At 51.0% G+C, this 25,747-nt stretch overlaps 1 protein-coding gene across 16 annotated transcripts in view; it reads right to left on the reverse strand.

Moving 5' to 3' along the window:
- The window catches only part of GAS7 (growth arrest specific 7), a 234,323-nt gene that overhangs the window by 25,983 nt on the left and 182,593 nt on the right, over positions 1-25,747 (reverse strand). For 8 of the 16 annotated variants that reach the window (XM_084764353.1, XM_084764368.1, XM_084764365.1 and 5 more), the window contains exons 4-7: positions 22,118-22,203; positions 13,480-13,533; positions 3,618-3,707; positions 1,516-1,631 (exon numbers count right to left, since the gene is read on the reverse strand). In XM_084764353.1, coding sequence (XP_084620479.1) covers positions 1,516-1,631; positions 3,618-3,707; positions 13,480-13,533; positions 22,118-22,203 — 346 coding nt within the window. The remainder of the gene's footprint in view (positions 1-1,515; positions 1,632-3,617; positions 3,708-13,479; positions 13,534-22,117; positions 22,204-25,747) is intronic. The other 8 variants (XM_084764363.1, XM_084764357.1, XM_084764354.1 and 5 more) reach the window with 1 other exon arrangement.

Here is a 25,747-nt window from a genome sequence, read left to right on the forward strand (position 1 = left end):
TAGCCCCCATGTATGTGGATTCCGCACCTTAATGCTGTGGCCAAGATCTCCAGAAAGCAGATCTCGTCATGTCACAAGGCCAAGGGCATGTGCCAGGAGAGGGAGGTGCACACACCATCTGCTTCCCGCGCCTTTGCTGTGAGCCAGCTCGGGTACCATCTCCACTTCCCGCCCACTTCCCTCAGCCCAGCAAACTGACAACGATGCTGCCCCAGGGACACTCCCAGTCCTGCAGCCTGGCTCTCCTGCCTCTGATAGGCTTCCTCCAGAACTCCAAAGGTGGGCTGAGAAAGGTTCCAGGGATTTGAGTTCCTCCTGCTGGAACCCAGAGATGATCACAGTGACCCGCAGTGGCAGAGACCATTTATTTGTTAACAGGGCACTGTTATGAGTGTAAACCATATGCATATTGAGACTTCAGCTCCTAGTGCCTCCTATTTGTCTGTTTTATGCTTCTGTTTTCTCGCATCGGAACAAAGCAGCTTTCCAATTTCCTACTAGTTTAATGGGTCATAAAATAAAGATTTGATTATACAAATGGAAAATAGGCCTCCTAAGGAAAAAACGGGCTTTAAAAATGCCAAAGCATTATTACCCGATTACTGGTGTTATAATGAAGAAATACTTTAAAAAAGATCTTTGCTGTTTACAACAAATATTTCCAGGAAGTCTTGGAAACTCTAGTTGGAAAGTTGCGTGCGTTTGTTGAGAAGTGTGTGATGTGTGTATGCAGATGTGTGGGTGTGTAGGTATACAGATGTTTGGGTGTGCAGGGGAATAGGTGTGTGAGTATGAAGGTGTGTGGCACATAGACAAACAGGTGTGCGATGGGGATGTGCAAGTGTGCGGCTGTGTGCACGTGTACGCAGGTATGCATGCACAGGCATGTGGGTGTGCAGGTATAGGTGTGTGTGTATGAAAAAGCATACACGTGCAGTGTGTGTGCATAGAGGTGTGTGAGTGTGCAGGTGCATGGGTGTTCAGTTGTCTGTGCACAAGGATATATAGATGGTTGGGTGTGTAGGTGTGAGGTGTGGAGCAAAGTGGCAAGTTGGGGGGCAGTGGGGAGGAGCGGAGACTGGCAAATAGGGGCATGTACCGTGGACCTCAGCCACTCAACTCCAGCCAACTTCCTCCATAGAGGCTGTGGAGGAACTGATGGATGCCAGGCTTCCAGGATTTAATGTGACATATATCAATATATCAATATATCTATATCTATACACATACATGTGTATATTGTGGTCTTACGTATTTCAGACAAGCCATAAGCCCGTTACACAACTGAGGATGACCTTGAATTCCTGACCTCCTGCTTTCAACTCCCAAAATGCTGGGATTATAGGTATGAAACACTGTACCTTGGCTACCGATATTTTTGGATATTGGTTCAAACGTTTAGAAACGCTATCCATGCAGACACCACAAATTTGCTGGCCCCATCGGCCCCAGGCTGAACAAGGCCAACTGTCCACTCCCTTGTGGTCCAGGGCTCAGGGTGGGCCTCGGTCTCACCTTTCCCGGATGAACTCGGACATCTCCTTCTGCATCTGTTTGCCTTTCAGTTGCTTCTGCAGCAGGAGTTCAAACCCAGCCACCGTGCCGTTGCCTTGTGGGTCCTTCTTATCCGCCTGGGAAGAAACAGAAGCCCAAGTCATCAGGGGAGTGCGCTGTGTCTCTAGAATGCCTTCCAGGTCAGACTAGGGAGCTGCTGCAGCCTGCAGAAATCCTGCTCAGTGTGACGGGCTTTGTGGACCCTCTTCCCTGACCTGAGCACAGTGAAATTCTTTTCTTGGCAACCTTGATCCAAGAGCCTCTGGGCATGGTGCTAAGCACCTCTCCTGACAGGGAGACCACTATCACACACATCCTCCTGAGGCTTCTGTATGGGCACTGAGCACGCATGTGCACACTTCATCCTGTGAATGCTACATCCCGACAGAAAGTCAAGGAAGTTTCCCAAGATACCAAGCCCAAATGTGCCCCCCTCTGGGATAAACAGGCTGAACAACTCATTGGCTCAAAGGAAAACCAGCAAGAGCCATGTGCTGCAATGACTGTGCCAGCCAGGAGATGTCCCAACCGAGAGGAAAAGGCCTTGATGATCATGAAAGGAAAACCACTAAGAAGGGATAGGTCGCAACTGAGCATGGTAGCTTACGCCTGTAATCTCAGCTCCCGAAGGCAGATGCACAGGGATGACCAGACCATCTCAACATAACACCAAACAGGTAAAAGAAGGACGCTGGCTGTCAAATGTGGTTTCCCAGGGTGCCGCTGAGCAGCAGGCAGGATCGCATGTTCTGCTCAGCCCCACAAGTTCCTCGTCTCTCCTCTAGGATATGTCCTGTTCCCTGGAGCCCCAGGGATGGCTTCTGTGAACACACTGCCTCTCTCTATCTCTGCTGCTGTCTCTGTTCTTCCTTGGGCAGCTCACTCATCTCTCCCCTTCCATTCCTATCTGCAACACGTAGAGCAGGTCACACCTAGTTTCTCTTTAAAACTCCCTCAATATTTACAGACAGCACAAGACACAACTTCTTTCGTGCCTACTGAATCTTCCTATTTCCTTATGCTTGCGTACATGTCTCTTTCCGGGATTATGTCGCACAGCACCCCCTCTCCCAATGCTTTCACATCCTCTGTAGACCTTTATGTTGCAAGCTGGCGGGGGGGGGGGGGCAGGCACCTCTCTATTGGGGCAAGCAGGAGCCTTTGTTGTGTGCGTTCTGATGGACGCTTGATTTGGGAAAAAGAAAAAGCATGTTTGCCTAGTATTTAGCAAATCTAAAAAGGAGGCAGATAATCCATTCTGTGTCATAGTAGAAAGAGGTTTTATTTATTGACTGCTCCCCAGGGTCTTCCTGAAAGTCCCTCTTAGAGATTTAGTAGTTTTCCATAGACAGTCAAGGTTTCGTGAACCCTCACCATTACGACTGCAGAAGTCAGTGACACTGCTGACTTCAAGAAACGCAAACCCTCAGGACTAGCTCTGGCCTTTACATGTACACTAAGGCATCATTTGAATGGCAGGGAAATATACGTAATGCAAGATTTACTGCTGTCGCCGTACACACAGCTTAGTGACACTAAGAGTATTGAGACTGAGGTGGTGACATTCTGCCACCCATCATCGGCAGAAACTTCTCTTGCCACAGGCAACTCTGTGCCCACTAAGCAGTACACAAGGGCTTGAGAGCTGTGGCCGCTAAACGAAGTGGTTTATGCATTCCTTCCTGTATCCAACCTCCTCACAATTCAGCTGGGAAAAGCACCACTCAAGGAGGCAGGGCCCACGTCCAAGGCCACTCACAGCGGTGCCCAGCAGCCCTGGAGCTCAGATTCTTTTCCTAGAAGTAATTCTAGTCTCCTGCCTCCATCCAGCAATGGGAGGGAATGGCCTTCCAGCTTCCTTGCATTTCATGTTACTGTGAATGAAAACCACACACGTTTCCAGGGACTGCTGGAAAGATCTAGAAAAGGAACGCCCTGTCTGAGATGCTAAGCTGGACTCCACACCTCGAGGCTTCCACAAGAACACCCTTCCCACCTTTCCCAGGTATATGCTCCCGTTGGGGGGGGGGGTCACAGCGAAGGGAAACTGAGGCAGCACCTACCCAGAAGTAGTCACAATAACTCCACTCAGTAGGCTTGAGCAGCTGTTGTTCAGGCATTGTGTCTGGGTGAGGGAATGTCACGCAGTTTATCTGCAGGGTATAGGATGAGAAAGAGAATGCTGTCAGTGCAGGATCAAAAAGCTAGAGCACAAAGGAGGCCTCCCCATGGGGCACTTTGGTGGAATGTTCTCGGCAATCTTCTCGCAGCAGCCAATGAGTACTTCAAATCAGAGGCAGTAGGCCCCTCCCCCACGCCCATCCCAGGGGCTAAGAAGAGGAAGCCTCTTTAGTGGGAGTTTAATAGGATCTATCACGATCGCACACACCGAGAACCTGCCACTGACCCAGCCGATGTGCATCTGAGAGTCTATGTTACAGATCTATCTGCCCATGTGTGCGGGGACATAGGTGCCTGGTTTCCACCACACAGTACATACGGCAGTAAAAGGCTGGACCAGAACCGCACTGTCCAACAGGAGGGGAATGAGATGAGTGAGGGGTGGTGGGGTCCCCTGAAACCACAGCACCCAGGAAGGAGAGGCAGAAAACTGAGGAGCTCAAGGCCACCTTAGGCTAAACAAAGAGGTCCTGCATGACACGCAGAAGACACCTGTAGAGATGCTTGAAAGGTACATGCACACATATGTAAATAAAGGCAGAAGTCAAACTGCTTGTGGAAACATGGCAACTATTGGGGATCAGGAGGTATGGGAAGATTAGTTCAATGTACAGTATGTACTGGTGTGAAAGCGACCTTATAAAATACAGTACTATGTACGTAATGATACATAGATGAAAAATAAAAACATAGATAAAAATAATCAAAAAATAGATATAGCAATAAAGTTCACACATCTTGGCAAGAAAAAGCATCAGGGTGCACTGTTAAGTAGCATGGGGGGGGGGAGAAGGGGAGAGCAGGGGGGAGGGGAGCAAGGGGGGAGGGTATCTGGGTACACAGTGGGCAGCGTGTAGGATGGCTTAGTTTATCGGTGTGCCCTGTTTGTATGAGGAAGCAGGGTAATAGACATGTGTTTGGTATATCCTGTGTGCAATAATTCCGGAAGCTAGCACCTTAATTTGCTTCTAAGAACCAAGGACGACAGGACTGAGTCAGAAGCACCTGAGGGTTGGGGCGAGAGGTTACACTGAGTTGCCTGTGGTAGGGACACCTACAGTTTATAGGTATAACCCAGGGTTCAGGCTTGGGGCTGGCCCTTTTGATGGAGTGTGGTGTGGAAGTTTCTGGGCCGTTCCAGCTATTGTTCCCTGACAGCCATGTTTGTGGTACTCCCTAGCTGTCCCTGCTCTGTGGGAGCGGCTTTGTTGCCACTCTTGTTGAGGGGGCTTCTACTCCCCACCCCCACCCTGCTGCACCTTCCTTCAACCTTTCCTCATAGACCAGGCATCTGCCAACGAGGGGGATTCTGGTGCCGAAAGGAAGAGTGGGCCAGGAACCTCCATGGCTTGGAAGGCCTTAAGCTCGGACCCAGGTATCTCTGTGACATAGACTCCATAGCTGGGACAGGATGGGACCAGTCTGCTCCTTGGGCAGGGTCTACGGGCTGTGGATACATATCTCATGGACAGATTCAGATTCCTGCTTCATATTACCAGACTGAGCTGACCCCAGGTCAGTCGGAGGTCAGGCCAGGGTTTGTGTGTCAGTTGTCTCAGGTTTTGAGCAGTGGTAATCAATTCAGAGTTCAAACAAACACAAAACAAACACACACAAACAAACAAACAAAAAAACCCACCAACCAAACTAAATCAAAACACTGTGCCCAATCAGCAAACGCCTATGGCAGCTGAGTCAGACCCCAGGGGCCTCTGACTTAAGGGCAAAAGAACATCTGCCAGTCAGTGACCTGTCCTGCCTGTCCCCTGCCGGAAGCAGCAGATGCCCTCACAGGCCCGGGTGAAGAGACCCAGAAGTGCTAGCCAGCGGGGGGAAGGCCTGCTCCTGGACACTGACACTGGTGAGATAAGGTGGGGCCCCTTTGGAGAGACGCATGATGATGACATAGTAGGAAGAGGACAAGAGTGTCACAGGGCACCGGAGATCAACAGCACTGAATTCTGCAACAGTCAGCTCAATGTGGAATTCTGGCCCGCTGTTGCTGCTAGGGGCTGGATTGGGGGATACGACAGGCAGCACCTCATGTCCGCCCTCAGGAAAGGCTCTCTCTAAGCTCTCCATTGAGGCTGTATCGCCTCTCTGCTGTGTGGTGTCCTGGTCTAAACCTTCTTTACAGGCCTCACTGCCTCCCACTTGAGTGAATGCTGCTTGGAGCCATCATGAAAACGGTATACTTCCTCCCGGAGGGTCCAGGAACCCTATAAGAAGACCATCAAGGCTGGAGGACCTGGACCCAGGTCGGTCTGCTCAAACAACTGTACCAACCGAGGACAACGCATGCAGTAAACCTAGACACCCAATCCAGATCTAGCCAATGGACAGCGCATTCTCCACAACTGTGTGGAGAGTGGGGACTGACTCGGTCGGACTCTGGTGCCTCCTATTTGACCACTTCCCCTTGGTGGGGAGGCCTGGTGGCACTCAGAGGAAGGGTAAGCAGGCTAACCAGATGAGACCTGATAGGCTGTGATCATATGGTGGGGGGAGAAGGTCCCCTTCTGTCACAGGCCTAGGGGAGGAGAATAGAGTGAAAGAGGGAGGTGAGGGAGGGGAGCACAGAAAGATACAAGTGAGGGGATAACAACTGAGATGTAATCTGAATAAATTATTTAAATTAAAAAAGATATTTCCTGTTCCAAGCATATTGGAGAAGATGGTTTCACATTTACTTTGCTCCATGAGAGCTTCAGTGTTTTTTTAATGATACAGGAATTTTAACAGTAATCAGGCTGGAAGAGTCTCAGGACCAGGGCTGGGGAGGCGTCTCAGTGGGTAAGAGCACTTGCTGTGCATGCAGGGGGGGGGGGTCTGAGTTCACACCCCTAGAGCCTCAATGCCAAGTCAGGCACGGCTGCATGAGGCTCAGAGACAGGAAGATTGCTGGCAACTGGCCGCCAGCCCAACTCCAGGTTTAGTGAGAGACTGTCTCAAGAAAATTAAGCAGAGAGTGATAGAGAAAAAACACATCTTCTTCTGGTCTCCACATGCATGCGAGTGTGCAACATGAGTGTGCACACCCAACTGGGCACACAAAACACATGCAAATAGGTAAATAAAAGAACCATGGCACCCATAGATTTAAGGTACAATTGCCCTTCAGTATCTGGGGGTGGAGGGGTGGGCACTGGGTTCAGGCCTCACATGGATGGCAAAATTCATAGACGCCAGCTCCCTTATGTAAAGTGGCACAGTGTTTGCATATAACAAATTCATACCCTCCAGCCATCTATAGACTTATAATACTTAATTTGAGCTCAATAGTTGTTCTACCCTATTGTTTAGGGAATACTAGTGAGGAAAAAGGTTGTGCAGTTCAGTACAGACACAATTTTCAACCTGCAGTTGGTGGGATCCTCGTCTGGCTGAGTTCACAGATGTGGACCTGCAGCTAGGGGCCACAGCACCAAAGGCAGCCATGGGCGATTTCTAAGGAACCTCATGAGCTACCCCTGACCCTCTTCTTTAGTCTTCATCCAAACTGCTCTTTGCCTTGGCTCTAAGGAAGATGTGTAAGAGAACAAATGACTTGGCCAGTGGTAGGTCATGGCAAGGGGAAAACAGGTCTTGTTCAGCCATACCCAGCATCCTTCCTGAGAGGACCCACGCCCAGAGAAAGGATGGTACTGTCAACCCCAGGCTGCTCATGAAGAGAAGATAGACCCCCTTAGTCCAAAGGGTCCTCCTTCAATGGCAATCCTTAGTTGGCTCCTAGAATGACCACAGAAAGTCTACAGGAGGGCTTGGTTATGTCTCATTCGACCCCTCCTTTGTCCTAGAGCCATGGCACACATGTTTCAGAGTCACCCCGGGGTGGGGGGTGTTGTTGTTAAGTTAGATGGGTGGGTCCTAGCCTGAGTGTATGGTCAGGGGTTCTGGGACCTGTGGCTGCAGGTGACGCAGAGAAGTGAGAAACAGCTTTCGCAAGCCAGGCTGCAGGGGTGGACCACTGCCTAAGGGCAGGCCAGGCTGCAGGGGTGGACCACTGCCTAAGGGGCAAGCCAGGCTGCAGGGATGGACCACTACCTAAGGGCAGGCCAGGCTGCAGGGGTGGACCACTGCCTAAGGGCAGGCCAGGCTGCAGGGGTGGACCACTACCTAAGGGCAGGCCAGGCTGCAGGGGTGGACCACTACCTAAGGGCAGGCCAGGCTGCAGGGGTGGACCACTGCCTAAGGGCAGGCCAGGCTGCAGGGGTGGACCACTGCCTAAGGGCAGGCCAGGCTGCAGGGGTGGACCACTGCCTAAGGGCAGGCCAGGCTGCAGGGGTGGACCACTGCCTAAGGGCAGGCCAGGCTGCAGGGGTGGACCACTCCCCAAGGAAGGCCTGCACCTACCCATGGAAGACAACATAACGAATAAGCCCCAGGGTCCTGCTCTTTCATACCTCATAGAGCCTTCCAGAGTAATGCGTACAGCAGGAACTAGAAAGTCTGGGGTCTAGCAGGTGATAGGCCCTTGGATGGCTCTGGGACAGCCATGGAAAGACGGGCACTGGGCAGGAGTGAAGGTAGGAGGTAGGGGAAGCTGCTGGCTCTGGATGCCTCTGCCTCTCTTTTTGGATTTACTGGGTAGTAAGGAGCTGTGGGGTGCCTGTCACTACCTCTTGTCACTTCTGGTTTGGGTTAGCCCACAGGGACTTTGCAGAGTCCCCAGAGCCCTCCCCCCCCCCCCCCCCCCCCCGGTGGTCATGTAGAGAAGTGCCTAACACTGAGGAAAGCAGATTCAGGTCAGGCTGGCGGCAGAGCTAAATGTTTGCTAGATAGCTCCTCCACAGCATGTGCTACCCTGAGTTTTCCTGGTGTTCCGGGTCTCCCCAGCATAATGCACACTTAGTGTGTTTCTACTTCTGATGGCTTTTTTACATTGCTCTTCCTTGCTGGCAGCCCGTCGGTGGGGGCAGGTGGAGAGGCAGAGACCGCCCTTCCCTAGGGGTTTTCCTAGCTCCTGGCACAGCAGGCTAACAGGGGGCATTCAACAAAGCATCATCACTGCATCTGCTCTTGAGATCTTGCTGATTAAGGGATGATGGTTGTTGGGATAAACCTCCCGCTAGGGTAGGTAGAGGGTGCTGAGGCCACAGGAAGGGTTGCGGATAATGGATGATTCTTAGATGAAGTGGTACTTGAGGAGGATCTAGGCAGGTAGGCTGGGAAGAGGGAAGGGTATCTCAGGAAGGAAAGGGGGCTGTGTGTGTGCCTGAGTGTGTGCATGTGTGTGTTTATGTGCACGTGTATGCAAATGTAAGTGTGTGTGTGTGTGTGTGTGTGTGTATGTGCGCGCGTGTTCACATACATGCATGCTGAGTTTGCCTCATAAGCAAGAAGGGTTCTGGCAGCTGTGACCAGATGTTTGTGCTGAGGCAGTTAGCCACATGAGCAGGGCAGTGCTCTCTGGGTTAGCCCCCAGGCCCACATGGCAGAGGCTGCACTGGACAGAGAGGTGAAGGAATATGATTGTGAAGGAAAAGGCTCAGGACTGCTCTTGACTCCAGATGTCAACAGGGGCATGGCTGAGAGTGTGAGGAGCCAGGCCCGGCTGAAGGTGTGTCTCCACACCGGGGCATGAGATGTGGAGAAGAATGGGTTTTGGAGAGCGAGAGTCTGAGGCAGTGGAGGTGGTCCTGATGGTAGTGGAGCAAAGTCACGGGCAGTAAGCAATCAGAGCAAAAATGCCCATCTGTGACGGTGGTGCAAACACGCACAGGGGAGGAAACTGAGGCACAGGGGCTGGCAGGCCACTGCCATGCAGCTAGAGTGGCACAAGAGGGTGCAGGGCTGGCCTCCCGAGGACTGAACCCTAGGTCTCACACTGCCCCTGGCCCTCTGTGACCTTCAGGTCTCACAGCCAGGCTCTTGTGTCCCTGAACCACAAAACTCCAAAGAGCACAGGGGAATGGGACATGTCCTTCTCCGTGGAGACCTCCATGGGTAGATTCCTTTCCCTTCCTGGTGATTTCTAGCAGCTGATAGTAACACATAGCTGCAGCCCTAGAAGAAAGACGTGTCTCCCCCAAAAGCCTGCTGGGAACAGCGAGGGCCTTAGTCCCTCCTGTCCCTGCACAGCAGACAGCCCAGGGATCTACTTTATGCTCAGCAAGAGCTAATCATACCCCAAGTGCTTGCTATGTGTGAACTCACTTAATCCCCACAATAGCCACAGCAGGCATTGAAGCCCAGAGAGGCTAAGTAACTTAATGCAGAGCACACAGCTCATATGTAATAGTGGAGCCCTGGTCAGAAACCAGACTAGGACTTCTTCCGGTCCGGACTAGGATGCTAAGCCCCGTCACACATAACTTGTCCAACACGCTGGGGCAAAGTGTAGCTATGTATGCCAAGGTAGGTGCTGAGCAGGAAGCAGAACCAGGAGTGTGTGTGTGTGTGTGTGTGTGTGTGTGTGTGTGTGTGTGTGTGTGTGTATGAGAGAGAGAGAGAGAGAGAGAGAGAGAGAGATGTGGGCACTCCTACTATGTCCTCAGCTTCACCCACACCCACAGGGAGAAACGCCTGCATCCCCATCTTAATGGATGGGACACTGTGTGTGTGTGTGTGTGTGTGTGTGTGTGTGTGTGTGTGTGTGTGTGTGTGATGTGGCCACTCCTACTATCTCCTTAGCCTCGTCTACAGCCACAAGGAGAAACACCCACATCCCACCCCAATGGTTGGGATGCTTCCTATGCAGTGGCTGCCTGGCTGGGGCATTCTGTAGGACCATGAGGGCTGTTCCCAGTCACTCTTTGAAGGTTCAAAGGGAGCACAGCAGCTGGAAAGGCATCTGGCTGGGCCACTGGGGCTGAGGAACGCATGTGTGATGCACCTGAGGGGCTGATGTGGGAGGCTTGGGCGGGGAGTGGGCTACCTGCTCTTGTTGTAGAGCAGCAATGTCTGTGTCCGAGGGCAGGGTGGGGGTCAGTCCCCTTAAAGCTTTCAGAGCTGAATTTGGTAACCCAGGCTGTGGCTAAGTACTCTGTGTGCCCCTGGCTCAGTAAAGTGAGAAGAAAGCAAAGGACCCCACGGGCTCTCCTCCAGCCACGAGCTCCCTCCCGGGATGCCATGCCTCCAGACTGGTTATGCCGGGCATCCAAGTGGAGGACCACGAGGTCCTCTAACTCCTTCATCCAGGAGCCCGTGCCTGGTGCCCTCGCTTGTCATCACTGCTCAACTCCTCCACATCTTGAGGTGTCATGTTTGTGCTGAGGGCAGTGAGCAGCCATTAGTGCCTGTCACTCCCAATCAAACATCTCCCCACCCCCACCTGTCAGCCTAGCATTTCTGACAGCAGGGGCAGACTGAGACCCAGGCATGGCTGCCAGCCCTGCTTCTGCAGCCAGGGGACCCATGTGCCTGTTGGTCTAAACTAGCTTCGGGCCACTGAGCTTCAGATCCAGCTCAATCCTTGCTTCCTGACTGAGGACAGGCATCCGGCGCTGGCAGGACCTGGCAATGGCTGCCTCCCAGACCAGAGGAGAGAAATTACTCGCCATATTCCTATATTCCCTGAGATAACAAAGTGTCTCGGCATCCTGGGAATGTGGCAGTCCTGTCCCCTGGAGTAGTCCTGAGCTCTGTACGGTTTGAACTTGGAGCTAGAGGCTGGGTATGGAGACAGAGTACTGGGTGAGGGAGAGAGAATGGTTCAGGTCTGCAGCCTGAAGTGATGTGGGATTAGACTATCCAAGGGGTGCGTGGGCTAGCACCTAGGTTGGCAGCAGGGAGACCTGCATGTGAGTCCTGAGTTTTCCCTCTCACTTGCTGTGTGACCTATAGTCACCCCCCCCCCTTTGTTCAGTTTCCCCAGCAGCAGTTCTCCAAGGTATGCGTGTTCACATCAAACCTCCAGAACTGGTGACAGAAATGCAGTGTCCCGTCCTTGCCCCAGAGAGACCAACTACTAATGCTTTTCAGGAATCTGCACTTTAAGCATCATCTCCCATGACTACCAGCTGTGTGCTGCAGACCACCTTGTGGGGTGTGCTGATGTGGGCTAGAGGAAGGGAGCAGGCAGCAGGGACAGGGCATGCAATCCAGTGGGAAGTTCACAGCCACACTCAGAAGCTCTGACTTAGGTCCCGGCAGGGGCCTGCCTCTATGGCTGGGCTCCATCACTGTGTCTTTAAGACAACCAGCCAGCATAACACTGCCTGTCCAGCATCTCTTTTCACTTCTGGTGTTTGTTTCTAGAATGTGAACATGCGTCTCTATTTTATTTGCTCTTCTTCCCTTCTCCCCATTTCTAGTGGCTCTGAGAAGCCATCATCCTGTTTGGCATTTGGTGACAATGTGAAAGACGGGGCCTGTGCCCTCAGAAGCTGGAACCTAGGGCCTGTCTATGCTCTGCCAGGTTCTTTGAGACTCTCTGGGAAGAAAAGTTGTGGCTGCCGCAGAGTAGCAGCAAGCTAAGCTTCTCTGCCCAGTTTCCAGCAGACACAACAGGGTGAAGACAGGGTGGTGACCCGAGGGACCTAAGCCAGCTCAGGAAGGGAACTGCCAGTGGGCAAGAGATGAGGTTTCAGTCTTGATGCTTCCTAGCTAGGTAAGCTTGGGCAGGGCGCCGCTCTGTGCTCCACTTTCTGCATGTGTGTACTGTGCGATGATCACATTAATGCACACTGAGCACCGAGTGTGTGTGCCGGACTCAGTTCTCGGTGCTTTGCAACCAAGGACCAGCTCTTTCTAGACACTAGCCCCCCATGAGGGATGCCCTCACTTCCCCGCTTTAGAGACACCAGAAAAGCCGGAGAAACTTGCTCAAATGTTGCCACGGCCTGGTGACATAAGTGACACTCTGGTGTCAGAGTCCATCTGTATAATCACTCCGGAGGGTTGATTCTGCTCACTACAGAGCCATAGCTGGAGGCAAACAGAACCCCTGCCCTGGGGGTGGTGGTGGTCCTGGCATGTACCGAGTGGGCACCAAGGTGGCAGTGGGTATTACGGTTGGGGTGTTACGGTTGGTGTTGCCACTTGTTTGGCTCCCTCTTCCCTCCAAAGTGGGACGGTCCACTCAGCAATGCACCCACTCAGCTTTACCTTTGCAGAGATGGCCAGAACAGCTCAGAATGGGTCCTTGCCAGGATAGCAAACCTGAAGACCCCACTTCTTAAATCATTACCGTTGGCTAAGAACCTGGCCAGCTCCCTCCTTAGAGTAGAGAGCCCCAGTGCATCAGGGGGTTTGAGGGGAGGAGTTGGCAACCTTATGCCACCCCCACAGGGGTATCTAGTTGGGTCGGGGTGGGGGGAAATCCCTGAGAGCTTCTCACCAGGGACTCCCAGAAATGCTATTTGTACAGAGCTTTCTCTTGCTTCTAACTTTGACGTCTTCCAGAAGTTCCCCTGCACAAAAGCAGCCCCGTGGTGGCTGTAATTTCCATGTCACATCTCTTCCCACAGCACACTCCACCCCCTTCAGCTCGCTCCCCCACCAGCACCTTCTCCTGCCCACCATCACCACCACCACCACGCAGAAGCGGCTTCTCCCTTGTTACAGCCTCCTGCCCTCCACCGCTTCCCCAGGGGAGAGCAAGCAGAAGGAGAAATTGACAGAGGGAGGGGATGGGGGCAGCTTCAGCTGAACCCAAGCTTTGCCTGGAACTTCCCTGTTTCCTAGTGAACATCAATTCTGGTTGGCCGTCCTTGTTGCCAGGGCAACAGCCCCAGCTGTGGTCCTCGGACCACCCCTCCCTCCACCACTCCCCCCCTCTCCCCCCAACAGTGAGCCACTTACTGTGATGGTGTTTTCCTTGCTCTGTTTTTTGCCTGGCGATGAGGATCCCAGGTTCTGGGGAGAGAGGTGAGACACATCATCAAAGCTGTTCTCCATGTTGGACATTTTTTTCCCCATCCCCAGTTCCCCAGGTGGGTGGGTGGAGGGATTGGTTAAGAACCCTGAGCTGGGGAAGTTCAGGGGTGTCAGCCTGCTGTTAACTCCTGAGTCACCATATTCTGGGCCAGGGCAGGCAAAAGCATCTTATAGCCCAGGCTGCTCCGGAGTGCTCAGGCTCCTGGGCAAAGTGGAGGAAGGCTGAGCTCAGACTCCAGGGAACCGCAGCAAACCAGGTCCCCCCTCCTCTCCTTTCCAACTGGGACTTGGGGAGTTAACCCCTCCACTGCCCTCTGCTGGTAACCAGGCCACGTTGCCAAAGCAGCATAGTGGAATGACAGGGGAGCAGAGAGTTAAGGCAGATTGTAGGCCACCCCCCCTCCCCGCACAGAGGACTCGGCACATGACATCTCATTCCGACCCCCCCCCTTCAAGTCTGTAATGTCAAATGGTGAATGTGTGAAATGAGCACGGGTGCTGCTCAGCACCTTGGCTGTGTGCCATGGTGCCAGCGCCTGGGAACCACAGCGATCTCTCTTAAGCAGAGCATCCCCCTGTCCTGGAGTGCCTTTTTTTACGTTGTTCCCATTGTCAGCCAAAACACCGGAGTCCCAACTACCCATGCTCCTACAGGTGGTGGCCAAGGCCCCATGATTGTGTTGGTGGAGATGGATAAGAACGGCCAGCTTTTTGTTGTTGTTGTTGTTGTTTTGGTTTTAAGTCACATTTAACACAAGGGATTGTACGGAGTTCCAACACGCCAGCAGTCACGTCCAGGGTTCAACTCCACAGCTCTCCAGATAGGACCCTGAGATGCCACTTGTCCTGGGTCACATATTGCCCCTGAAAACAGCTCCCTTGAGACACCATGGTTGACCACTCTGTGTTCTGGGGCTAGCATGGGCCCAAAAGTATAAAGGGCTTTACCAGTGAGCATCAAGGAAGCCAGATGGTTTCATCCACCCCCCAAGCCACCTAGATCCTGGCAAGGTGAGCACCTGCGGGTGGGAGGCTCCTGTCTCAGAAAGCCGTCAGCAAGCCAGGCCAAATGGATCTCACTGGGCCCTTCCTATGCCCGGCCTTACTGCCTTGATCTGACAGGTAAAGAGAGCCTGCTCATAGAATGCTCACATCCTTGGAGCTCTTGGTGAAAAGCAACCATCCATTTCATGGATGCCTAGCTTTAAGATGAAGGCCATGGAGCTGACTTCTTGGAACCTTGGGTTTTCCCATCTCTAAAATGGACCATCATCAGGGGTTCTCACACATCATCAGGGGTTCTCACACATCATCAGGGGTTCTCACACATCATCAGGGGTTCTCACATGGCTCTAGCCAGTCCCAGTCCTGAGCAGCTGGAGGCTTCACCGGAGACCCATTGGCCTGACTGACTTTCAGACGCTTACAGCAGCTCCTCTGCCACCCTGACAGGCCATGGAGCGGTCAAGCTTATGGCCAAAGATAGCTTCAATATGTATTTTTTAAGGCACCATCATATCGACCTGGCCTGGCCTGTAGCATTCCAAGCTGCCATTTCCCTGCTGGGACATTCACTAAAAGTGCCCATGGCACAAGACAAGTAGAGGCTGCACCACAAGAGCCCTGGGCGTCAGTAATCAAGAGGAGGCAGGGACAATGGTCCCTCCATGTTTCTTCCACACAGAGGCTCTGGCCAAGCCCATAGCTGCCAAGAAAGGGTCAGGCCTGCCTCAGGGCTAGATTGTCTTCTGGGCAAGTCTCCCTGTCAGGGACCAACACGATGCTGCCACCATTCTTGTCATTCCACTGCAGCCCAGGATTGGTGGGGGGGGGGGGGACCAGTGGCCTTGGCCATAGTCTATGTATGGCTGCTGCTGCTACTGAAGTAGTGAGGGGCCAGAAGGCAGAAATCCTACAGGAATCATCCTTTACTGGGCTTCTTTGTTACTCTCGCTGAGAGGAACGCAGGTTCCTAGAAACACAGCTAATGCCGGAGTCAGAGCTGTCCGAGTGCTTACTGTGGCAGCAAGTACAAGAGAACTCAAAAAAAATGATGGAGCTATAAGAAGAGAGCAAGCGAGAGCTAGTCTAAAGATGACCCCATAGGCTCAGTGGCAATAGTGGCTGCAAGGGACTCGCTGTGCAGTGGGCAGAGGGAACACACCATTCCAGAAGAACACCCATAAAATTGTAGATAGAGCTCATCACCTGGATATCCCAGTGGCAAAGAGATGTAGACTGTGGTCCTCACAGAGTCACATTAGTGCCGCATTGGCCCCCATCAACCAGAAAGGGAAACAAATGAAATAAATCTAGTAGTTATTGCAGTGACCCAGGATCTCACTAGCAGCGTGTGTGTGTGTGTGTGTGTGTGTGTGTGTGTGTGTGTGTGTGTGTGTGTGTGTGTGTGTGTGTGTATCTCCCCAGAGGTGCAACAGGCAGCAGCCAGCTCACCCCACACAGAATGCCTGTCAAATCCCAAGCTTGGGTTCTACACATGCACGGGAGTAGCAAACAGACTAAGGAATGTAGGTCACCCTACAAGATAACAGTTGGCCTGGAGTCTTCAAAACATAAATTAGAAGTCAGTGTGAGGGTAAGCAAAAGAAAAACCATGGGGTACCTGCCTAGACAAAGAGACTGGAGCAGGCAAGATGACAAAACTGCCCATTGCGTGGCCTACTATTCAGCCATATGAATGAAAGTTGAGCACACTCAACAAGACATCAAAAACATCCTGAGTGAAAGCAGCTAGCTACTAAGGACCACACAGGGCCAACCTTCCGCAGATAAAACATCATAAAAAGACGGCCCGGAGTCGGAAAGTAGGTTAGTAACAGTTCCATGGCTTGGGTGATGCTGGGAGTGATGATGCAAACTTTCTACAATTCATTGTGATGAAAGATGCACAAGTATGAGCACTCTAAAAATAGCCATCGAATGCCTGGTTGGCACCAGACCCACTCCCCTGTCCCCTGTCCCCTGTCCCCTCTCTCTGTCTTTGACAGGCCTGGGTGTTGATCTCTTCCTTGTCATCTACTGAGCTGTAACCCAGACTGTATTTTGAAAGTTGGCGCTACATAATAATTAGTTGCAGCCCAACAAATGAGATGGTCAGACAGACACAGACAGAGACAGAAGCTAAAGAGACTAAGTAACCAACATTTTCACATTAAAAAAAAAAAACTTAAGTAGATCCTAGACTGTGGAGAAAAGCAGGTGTAAAAGCCATTTTAAGGATCACCAAATAATTGGAATGTAGAATGTATATGGTGATATTATTGGTCTAGTGTTTTCTTGGCTGTGGTAATTGTACTCTGATGTCTTCCCCCTTTGTTTTACAACTAGAAATACTTGGATTGGGAGCAGCAGATCTTAATCTACGGGTCATGATAACGGGAAAACACATATTTATGATGGTCTTAGGAACCGAGATACCACTCAGTAGCAACATTACAGTCATGAAGTGCAACAAAAATACATTTATGGTTGGGGTTCCAAAGACCATTGGAAATATGTATTTTCCTAATGGTTGTGACCCAGGGGTTGAGAAGCACTGATTTAGAGGTGTAAGTCAGGAGTTTGCTTTAAGTGGGGATGTTGAGGCAGGATGAGACCAGTAGTGAGCCAACATTGTCCCAATGCCACACTGTTCACTGAAGTGAGATGCTAGGTCCACGGGACTTTGTCACAGAAGCTCCGCAGAGTCCTACAATAGATACTTACACATTTTACCCTTTACTTGTAATAACCCTCCTTTTTTTCTGGGTCCAGAACTCATTCAATAGCACAAGATAGCCCTGCGCTAGAGACTCCCTGATCCTGCTGACTTGTCTATGGCTTGCCTGGCTCTCTTCCATTTTGGTTGAAGTGCCGCTCCCACATCCTAGTGTCCTGACTGTGCCTGAGCAATGGTGCTGTCGCCAAGAACACACACTACTTGCTAAGCTGTCAGCGACTTCACAAGCAGGCTAACAGCCCCTCTTTCAAGTGTCTTTTAAAACACATCCCTCTATAAGAACTCCTGCATCCTATGCCCTGGGCAGGCGGGTTTCCTATAGGAAACCCCTCTTCAGTCCCCAACATTGTCGGCATAATCCTTGTGACAGGCCATGCAGACCCCTTCTGCTCCATCTTCTTCTCTCCTATACCTGCCAACTTACTAAGTCATAGCATGACCCATGCTGTGGTCCTTTCTGCCTCTATGCGTCTACACGCTGTCTCCTCTGTCTGGAACACCATGCCCATCTTTTTGTTATCCAGCCCTCCGTGTAGCCTTGCACTCTTTAGCCTAGCATCTCATCTTAAGAAGCCCATTTCCAATGCTTTCAGTCCCACTTCTTGGCTTCTCATTGTGCACGCTTCCTCCTGCGCTCACCACTGATGTCATGATACAACTGTTGACCCATTGTCTTTCTCCCACAGGCAGGGCGGAGCCTTTCTCTACCTCAGAGCCTAGCAAATGACCTAGGGGTGTGCGCTACTGAAGTAAAGGGCCTGGGAAGGATGCAGGGGCACAGCATCTCTGCTCTTTCTCCACTTAAGCTGCATTCTTCAACATGTACCCTGTTAGGTGCCCATGCTCTGAGTCCTTCCTCTTTTCCTTGGTGTGTTTCTGGAGTGGTCATAAAGCCAGAGTAGTGGGAAAATGGACTGCAAATGGGCCCAGGTAATGGTGGGCAGGAAGAGAAGGCACAATCTAGGATTAGCTTCCTTCGACTGTGGCAAAGCTGTTAGCCTTTGACCCCTGGGTTCTTTCCCAACAGGAAGGCGCCCTTTATCCAGGACCTAGGCACAGCCCCCTTGATGACTGCAGTACTGAAACTGTCCACTGGGCGGCACCAGACCACCATCACCTATGCCCATCCACCCCAGGTCTCACAAGACTGAGTAAAGGAGAAAAGCAGGAACCCCCCAGGAGCTCTGGTCCCCCATCCATGACGCGGAATGGTAGGCATATTAGGTGTGCTTGCCCCTTCCTGCCACCATTCTCCCCATCCACCTTCTCAGAGAGAAGGAAGCCAGCAAATCTGGGCTTGGCCATTGTGGCCCCAAATCCTGCCTTTCAGATGGTCACGTGGCCCTTCATTCACTCATATTTCAATTACTGTCCAAATGCACACACATGCTAGAGACTAAACTCCGAGCTTTGGACACACCAGGTAAGTAGTTTACCACTGAGCCACGTCCCGGCCCTGAGTTATTATTGAGAGAAATTGGAAGTTATGATTGACAGTCTAGGATGGAGAGTAAATCCCCCTGTATATTGAAGAACACCATGTATGCTTAGGCATTTGCTGGGTCCTGCTGTCCTCTAAAGGGGTACTCTCTCAAGCTAATTATGGTTAGTCATTAGAGCTCTTAGATAATTAGCTTCAGAGGTTCACACTCTGGGATGAAAAAGCAGCGGCTTCTGTATTCAAATGTCTTTGCGTAGCCTAAAAGAATCCTTAAAAGTCCACCTTGCAGTTCTGGGATGCAGCGAGTAGACACAGGTTTTCCCTTTCTGTGTACTGCACTGTTTAATTTTGTTTCTTTGATGGGGGTCTCAACTTCAAGGTTATCATCCAAAAAGAGTATTCTGTTAACCTGCCCGTGTGTAACAGTCACTGTCTACCAAGCCAGGGATCTAAAAAACCTAATACCACATGTCCTTAAGGGACGTGTGTGTGTGTGTGTGTGTGTGTGTGTGTGTGTGTGTGTGTGTGTGTGTGTGTATCTATGCACACTCATATATGTGAGCACACATGAGGTGTGGCACAGGTCAATCCCAGTTGCTCTCTATTTCGTTTTTCGGTCATTGGCTTAGAGTTCACCAAGTACACAAGTACACAAGTGCCAGTGCACTCCAGTAATCCCCCTGTCTCCACTTCCCCAGCTCTAGGATTACAAGGTCACTACCATGGCCTACCCTTAATGAAGGTGCTGGGGATTGAACTCGGGTCCTCAGGGTTGTGCAATAAGCATTTCACTGACTGAGCTCTCTCTCCAGCAGCCAGATCCCATTTTCTTTTCTTTTCTTTTTAATTTTCTTTCTTTCTTTTTTTTTTTTTTGAGACAGGGTTTCTCTGTGTAGCCTTGAATGTCCTAGACTTACTTTGTAGACCAGGCTGGCCTCGAACTCAGAGCGATCTACCTGCCTCTGCCTCCTGAGTGCTGGGATTAAAGGCGTGCACCCCCACGCCTAGCTGCGGATCCCATTTTCTTAAATAAGAAAGCATATCTGTCTTTTATAAAAGTGAAATGTGTTGATTTTAGAAAACTTGAAGAAAGCATAAACAAAACCAACATTACTCATGTTCTCCCCGATCAAGCTTTTACAGCCTCAGCGTGATTCATACTTTCAAACTGGTCAATTCCTTGTTGCGGGAGCTGTCCTGCCCATTGTGCAACAGGGAGTGACGTTACTTGCTTCTTTCTATCTTGTGGATGCATCGACAACCCCTCTCCATCAAAATCAGAGACGCCACCAGATGTCTCCGGGGAAGAATCTCAGTCTGAGATGCAGTTAGGTCCCCTTTCCTCTCATAAGCTCAATTTTCCTTCTTCTGAATAGGACTGAATGCCCCTGATTTACACACACACGTGGACTCACCAGTGCTCGCACGCACCCATGCACATGCAAACACATGTGCATGCACACACTCACACACAAGCAGGCAGACACATGAGTGCAGGTGCTCATGGAAGTAAGCAGAAGGTGTAGTCCCTTGCAGCTAGAGTCACACGCTGTTTTGAGCTGCCTGATGTGGGCGATTGGAATTGAACTCAGGTCCTCCGACAAACAGTACACTCTTAACCCCTGGGCCATCTCCCACTCAACCCCAGCCCTCCCACTCAACTTGAATTGTAAGCATCTCCTGAGGATGCTTTTCTCCAGGAGGATGCTTTCTGATGGCTGTGCAATAGAACTGACTGGCGAGATGTCCAGCACCAGAAGCTGTTTTTGCCCATTTCCTGTTGTTGGACAGTTAGATTGGGTCCCGAGTTCTCGGGATATAAATAATGCTTGTATGAATCACCTCACATGTAAATCAGAACCTCCGAGCACATTCCAAGAACAGATAGAGGAGGAAAAATTCCAGTCTCCAAGGCCTAGAGCACATGGTTATATCAGCCTCCAGATTCTAAGCCACGCCAGCAGCATGCTTGCTTTAAGCAGACACAGGAGCTTCACAATGCTTCCAGAGGCCAGGGGAGTCACGTGACAGTGGGGGAAAGGAAGAATGGAAGCTTCTTCTAGTGTCCTTCCTCATGGTGCTGGGGTGGCAACATGGTTCTATTGTGGTTCAACTGCCGCTTACGTCTTCAGAAACATATTCAAGCCAGATGACAAGCCATTTTCCCTTCCGACACATTGGCCAGCTGGTGGAGAAGGCTATTGGTGGCTCAACAGGACATATAAAGTCAGGGTTGACTTATGACTAGTGATGTGTGCAAGGATTTGAGGGGGTCAGACACAGAAAGCCCTGTGTACTGTTAACTAAGCCTAGATCTCTACCTGCCAGGCATGGTCTCAAGTAGGAGCACCACTACTGGCCTCTGGGGGGGATGGCTGGGAATGGACACCCTGAGCATATCGGACCCGGGACAAGAGACAGGAGACTTGAAGGACCTGCCCTACACTGAGCAAACACAGCTATTGTTCTCAGCAATATTACCATCATCATCATCATCATGATCATCACCATCACCATCATCAGCACAGCATCATCATCACATGGCCCTGTAAGCTGCCATATTGATCCCAGAGAAAATATGGCAGGGCTTGGAGGCTTCCTTAAGAGACTTTTCTTGATGTTCTGTGAGGAGATTCCTGCAGCCCTGACCCTGCCATTCAGATGCAACTTCTTGCACATATGGAAAACACAGGACAGTTCACTGGGTCCACTATGACCCCTGACTCAGTCTCATGAGCTTGCTCCTCTGTAGTCCTAGGCTCATGAGGGAATACTATTGATACGCATCTCATGATGTCAACTGGGGTGGCGAACGAGACAGCCATTAGAGAATCTTAAGCCATATTCCCAGCTGGGAATGGTGGTCCATACCTGTGATCCCAGAACTTGGGGGGCTGGAGGCAGGAGAATCAAAAACTAGGAGGCCACCCGGGCTACAGAAGACCCTGACACAAAAGCAAAGCCACACCTAATTCTATTCCCCCTGTAGCCATTTTTATGCTGGGTTAGTGGAGGAGATGGTCATACGCCTACATTCCACTCAACGTGACTGAGGATGGACACAGCAAAGGACTACAAAGACAATGGCGTGGCTGGCTCACATTGACCTGACCGGAAACTTGGACACTGGTGGACATGTGGGTAGCAGAGTGGATCTCTCTGCCCTGACAATTATAATCCATTATCTCGAAGTCTAAATTACCCTCCATTTCCAGCAAACCAGTGAACTGCACTTCTGCAAGCTCTCCTTCATCAGGATCTGCTAGGACAGCTATGGGATACTTTCCACTAGCGGCAGAAGAGGGCCACACTCCCTGACTCCCAAGGATAGCCTTCCTGGCCTAGACACTCAGCTGCCCCTACCTCCCTTGGCAGCCCCTTACCTGGGAATCACCGATGGATTTTCGGAGACTCATGTGGGCAGTCTCTGGAGGGTGCGCCGGGGTCCCTGAGGCGTGGTGTCCATTCACTGTGGGGACAGAGACACAGCTCAGATGCTGCGGGGGGGCCCACAGACAGGCACGCTCGACTTCCGGCCACAGCAGCCCTCTCTCCCACCTCATCCCAGGGTTGCAGGAGGTCTCATGTGGCAGGGACCAGCTATTGGAATCCAATCTGCAGCTAAGAGCTAGGAGCACCCGTCCTGACAGCCAGTGTACTGAACTCTCAAGGGACTGACTTCCTTCTCAAGAGCGTGGTTGGCGGAAGCTGAGGTCATCAGAGCCCAGCTGCCATCCCAGGTGCTGACAAGGGGTCCTGTCTCTTTCTCCTGAGTCAGGTGGCTCTTCTACCATGGCTCTGTGAGTCCTCTTCCTCTCTCTCGGGGAATTCTCCACTCTCAGGTCTCTGAACGCTGGCATCCAAGTGAGGGTGAATATCCACTTCAAAGGAGTTTGGGTTGAAAAATAGTTCAGATTTTGGACTTTTAGGATTTGGGACTGTTTGTGTAGGCACATACCAGATATGTAGCTCCAGTCCCAACAGCCAAACCCTGAGACACTCTTCAACCTGACTGGGTTTGGAGTTACTGGGTTACACACCTCTGGGCATGACTGTGGGGGAGAGTTAACTGAGGGAAGTTAAGTGTGAGCATGTTTAGGCTGACTAAGGGGTGGGGAGCCTTAAAGCCTGGTAAGCTGGCTCTCATCTCTCTCTGCTTCCTAACTACACATGCACTATACTTCACATGCTGCCTCATACTGCGTCCCCCAATAATGAACCAAAGCAGACCCCTCCTTTCCTGTAGTGTGTGTGTGTGTGTGTGTGTGTGTGTGTGTGTGTGTGTGTGTGTGTGTATGGTGTTCTCAGGGGCCTTGTTAGGCTCACTAGTCACAGTAGGCTGACAGCCACCAAACCCCAGGGATCTGCTTGCCTCTGCCTCCCCAGTGCTGGAGTAACATACACACACGCTGTACTTGGCTTCTCTGTAGATGCTAGGAATGGAATTCACTTGCTCATGTGTGTACAGTAGGCGCCTCCCCATGTAAGCTGTCTCCGAGCCCCATTAAGTTGCTCTGTCTTGAGCCTCAATCTTCCTTAAACAGAACCAATATTGTCTAGTGGCTCCCACCTGTCATCCCAGCGCTCAGAAGGTTGAGGCTGAAAGACTAGAAACTTGAGGGCTGCCCAGGTGCCAGAGTGAGGGCCACACCAGCTTGGGGAGCGTAGTGAGATGATGTCACCAGATAAAAAATAAAAAGGACCAGACATGGTGGTACACGCCCTTAATCTCAGAGCCCAGGAGGCAGAGGCAGGTGAATCTCTGTGAGTTCAAGGCCAGCCTATACTACATAGTGAATTCTGCGCCCACCAGTGCTTTAGAATGAGACCCTATCCCAATAGGCAAAACAAAACAAAACAATACAATACAAAAAGGGCTGGGGATGTGGCTTAGTGGTGAAATGTCTCTAGCATATTCAGGTGTCTGTTCAATCCTTAGGAGCACATACATGCATGTGCACGTGCACATGCACACACACCACACACATGCACGTACACACATCACACACAAACAATATACATATATCACACATATACAATAGTCACAACACATTCCACACACACATATCACTCACATACACACCACAACCCACATACCACACATGTACCACTAACACATGCACACACATACGAAACATGCACACATACCTCTCTCACACACACATACGCCACACACATATACACATACGCCACACACACACACACACACACCACATACATACCAAACACACACCATTCACATAAACACATACCACATACACACTACATACCCCACACATACCATACATACTAGACACATCACACACACACACACGCAGCATGTACATACACACTTCAAACACACATACCACACACACACACACACACACACACCATTCACACCCCTACCCCTATATCCCACCTCACAAAGCTTTAAAGCCACACCCCTCTAGAACGTGTACTTCCTGGGGCATACTCACTCATATGCCCACTGTGTGCTGATGAACCTCCTTCTAAGGGGTGGGGCAGCCTTGATTTCAGTGTCTTCCCATTGCTCCGGGTAACCACACGTGTCACAGCCAGCTTCAGGCCTCAGCCTTGCTTCTCACTCCAGACCTCATGGGTTCATATTGTGACCCAGACCCTTCCCCAGATCCATGAGCTAGGGAAGACGCCTTTTCTCTTTGGTGCTAAGAAAATGTGTGTGATTCCAGACAGGCTCCAAATCTGCTTAGTTAGTATACACTCAAAGAGGCGGCGCATGTGAAAGTGACGTGCATCTTCTACAGGACTTTATTTAAAAGGACGAGGAGAGAAGAGGTGGCTCAGGGGTCATGACACTGAATGCTCTTGCAAAGGACCTGGGCTCATTCCTGACACCTTCATATAGGCTCACTTCCAGGTCCAGGGGATCTAGCACTTTCTTCTGGCCTCTGTGGGCACCACACACAAGCAATGCAGAGAAAATACACAATTTAAAAGGAGGATAGAAGGGAAGGGTCAGGGAGGGGAGGTTGCTGTTTTTGCTGGATTTTAGCGTCTGAGAGCCACCAGCTAGCACCCTCTCTGGAAACTGGAGAGTTAGGTTGTCCTCATGCCCCGGGCTGGCCGAGACTGCCAATGGATACACACACACACACACACACACACACACACACACACACACACACACACACACTAGTTGGGGGACCACAGGAAGGCATAGGAAGTAATGTCCCTTTCACATTTCTTCCAGAAGTTCATCAAGCAGGAAGCAGAAGAGAACACATGTAAAAGTCACAGGTGCTTACTACAGACAGGGCATTCCATTTACATGTAAAACATCCCCCAGGCTTGTGCGTTTGAACACTGGCTCCTAGCTGGAAACATCGTTCTGAGAGACTGTGATACCTTTGGAACACTGGGCCTAACTGGCAAACACAGACCCTCCTGGGGGAGGGTTTACCAGCTAGCTGCATTATTCATGCATGTGCTCTACCTCCCGCTACCCTGAGAAGATGTGAGGTATTCCGGTAGCTGGCTCCCTCAGTCGTGAGCTCCATGGTGCCTTCCCTACCATGAAGGACAAACCCTCTGAAACGGTGAGCCAATGCTTACATTTTTCCCCTAGACAGAATCCCAAAGCTTTGGAGTGTTTAAGATGACATCACAAGTGGAAATTTTTATGCCATGCAACAAGATTTAAAATATTGTGTAAAATCACCTATGGGGCTCCCTGTTTATACTTGGATCCCATCCCCCAAATGTCTCCTTATGTATATGTGAATACTGCAAAAAAAAAAAAAAATCAGAAACATCTGGTTCCAATTCATTTTAGCTAAGGGACACCAAGCCTGGAATGGAGATTACCCAGGGCTGAAAGACACCACGGGCAGTGACTAGGCGAAGCCAATTCCAAGGAGACCCTTTTCACGCTGGGGGGTGGAGCCCATCATCTCCCGCTTGTGGCAGACAACCTAGAGCCATCTGCAAGCAGGGTGACTGACGGTCAGCTGCCCCTGTGTAGTTGGGATTCTCCTGGATCTGTAAGATCA

This window comes from Acomys minous, assembly GCF_964271855.1.
Source record: "Acomys minous genome assembly, chromosome: 16".
Lineage (NCBI taxonomy): Eukaryota > Metazoa > Chordata > Mammalia > Rodentia > Muridae > Acomys > Acomys minous.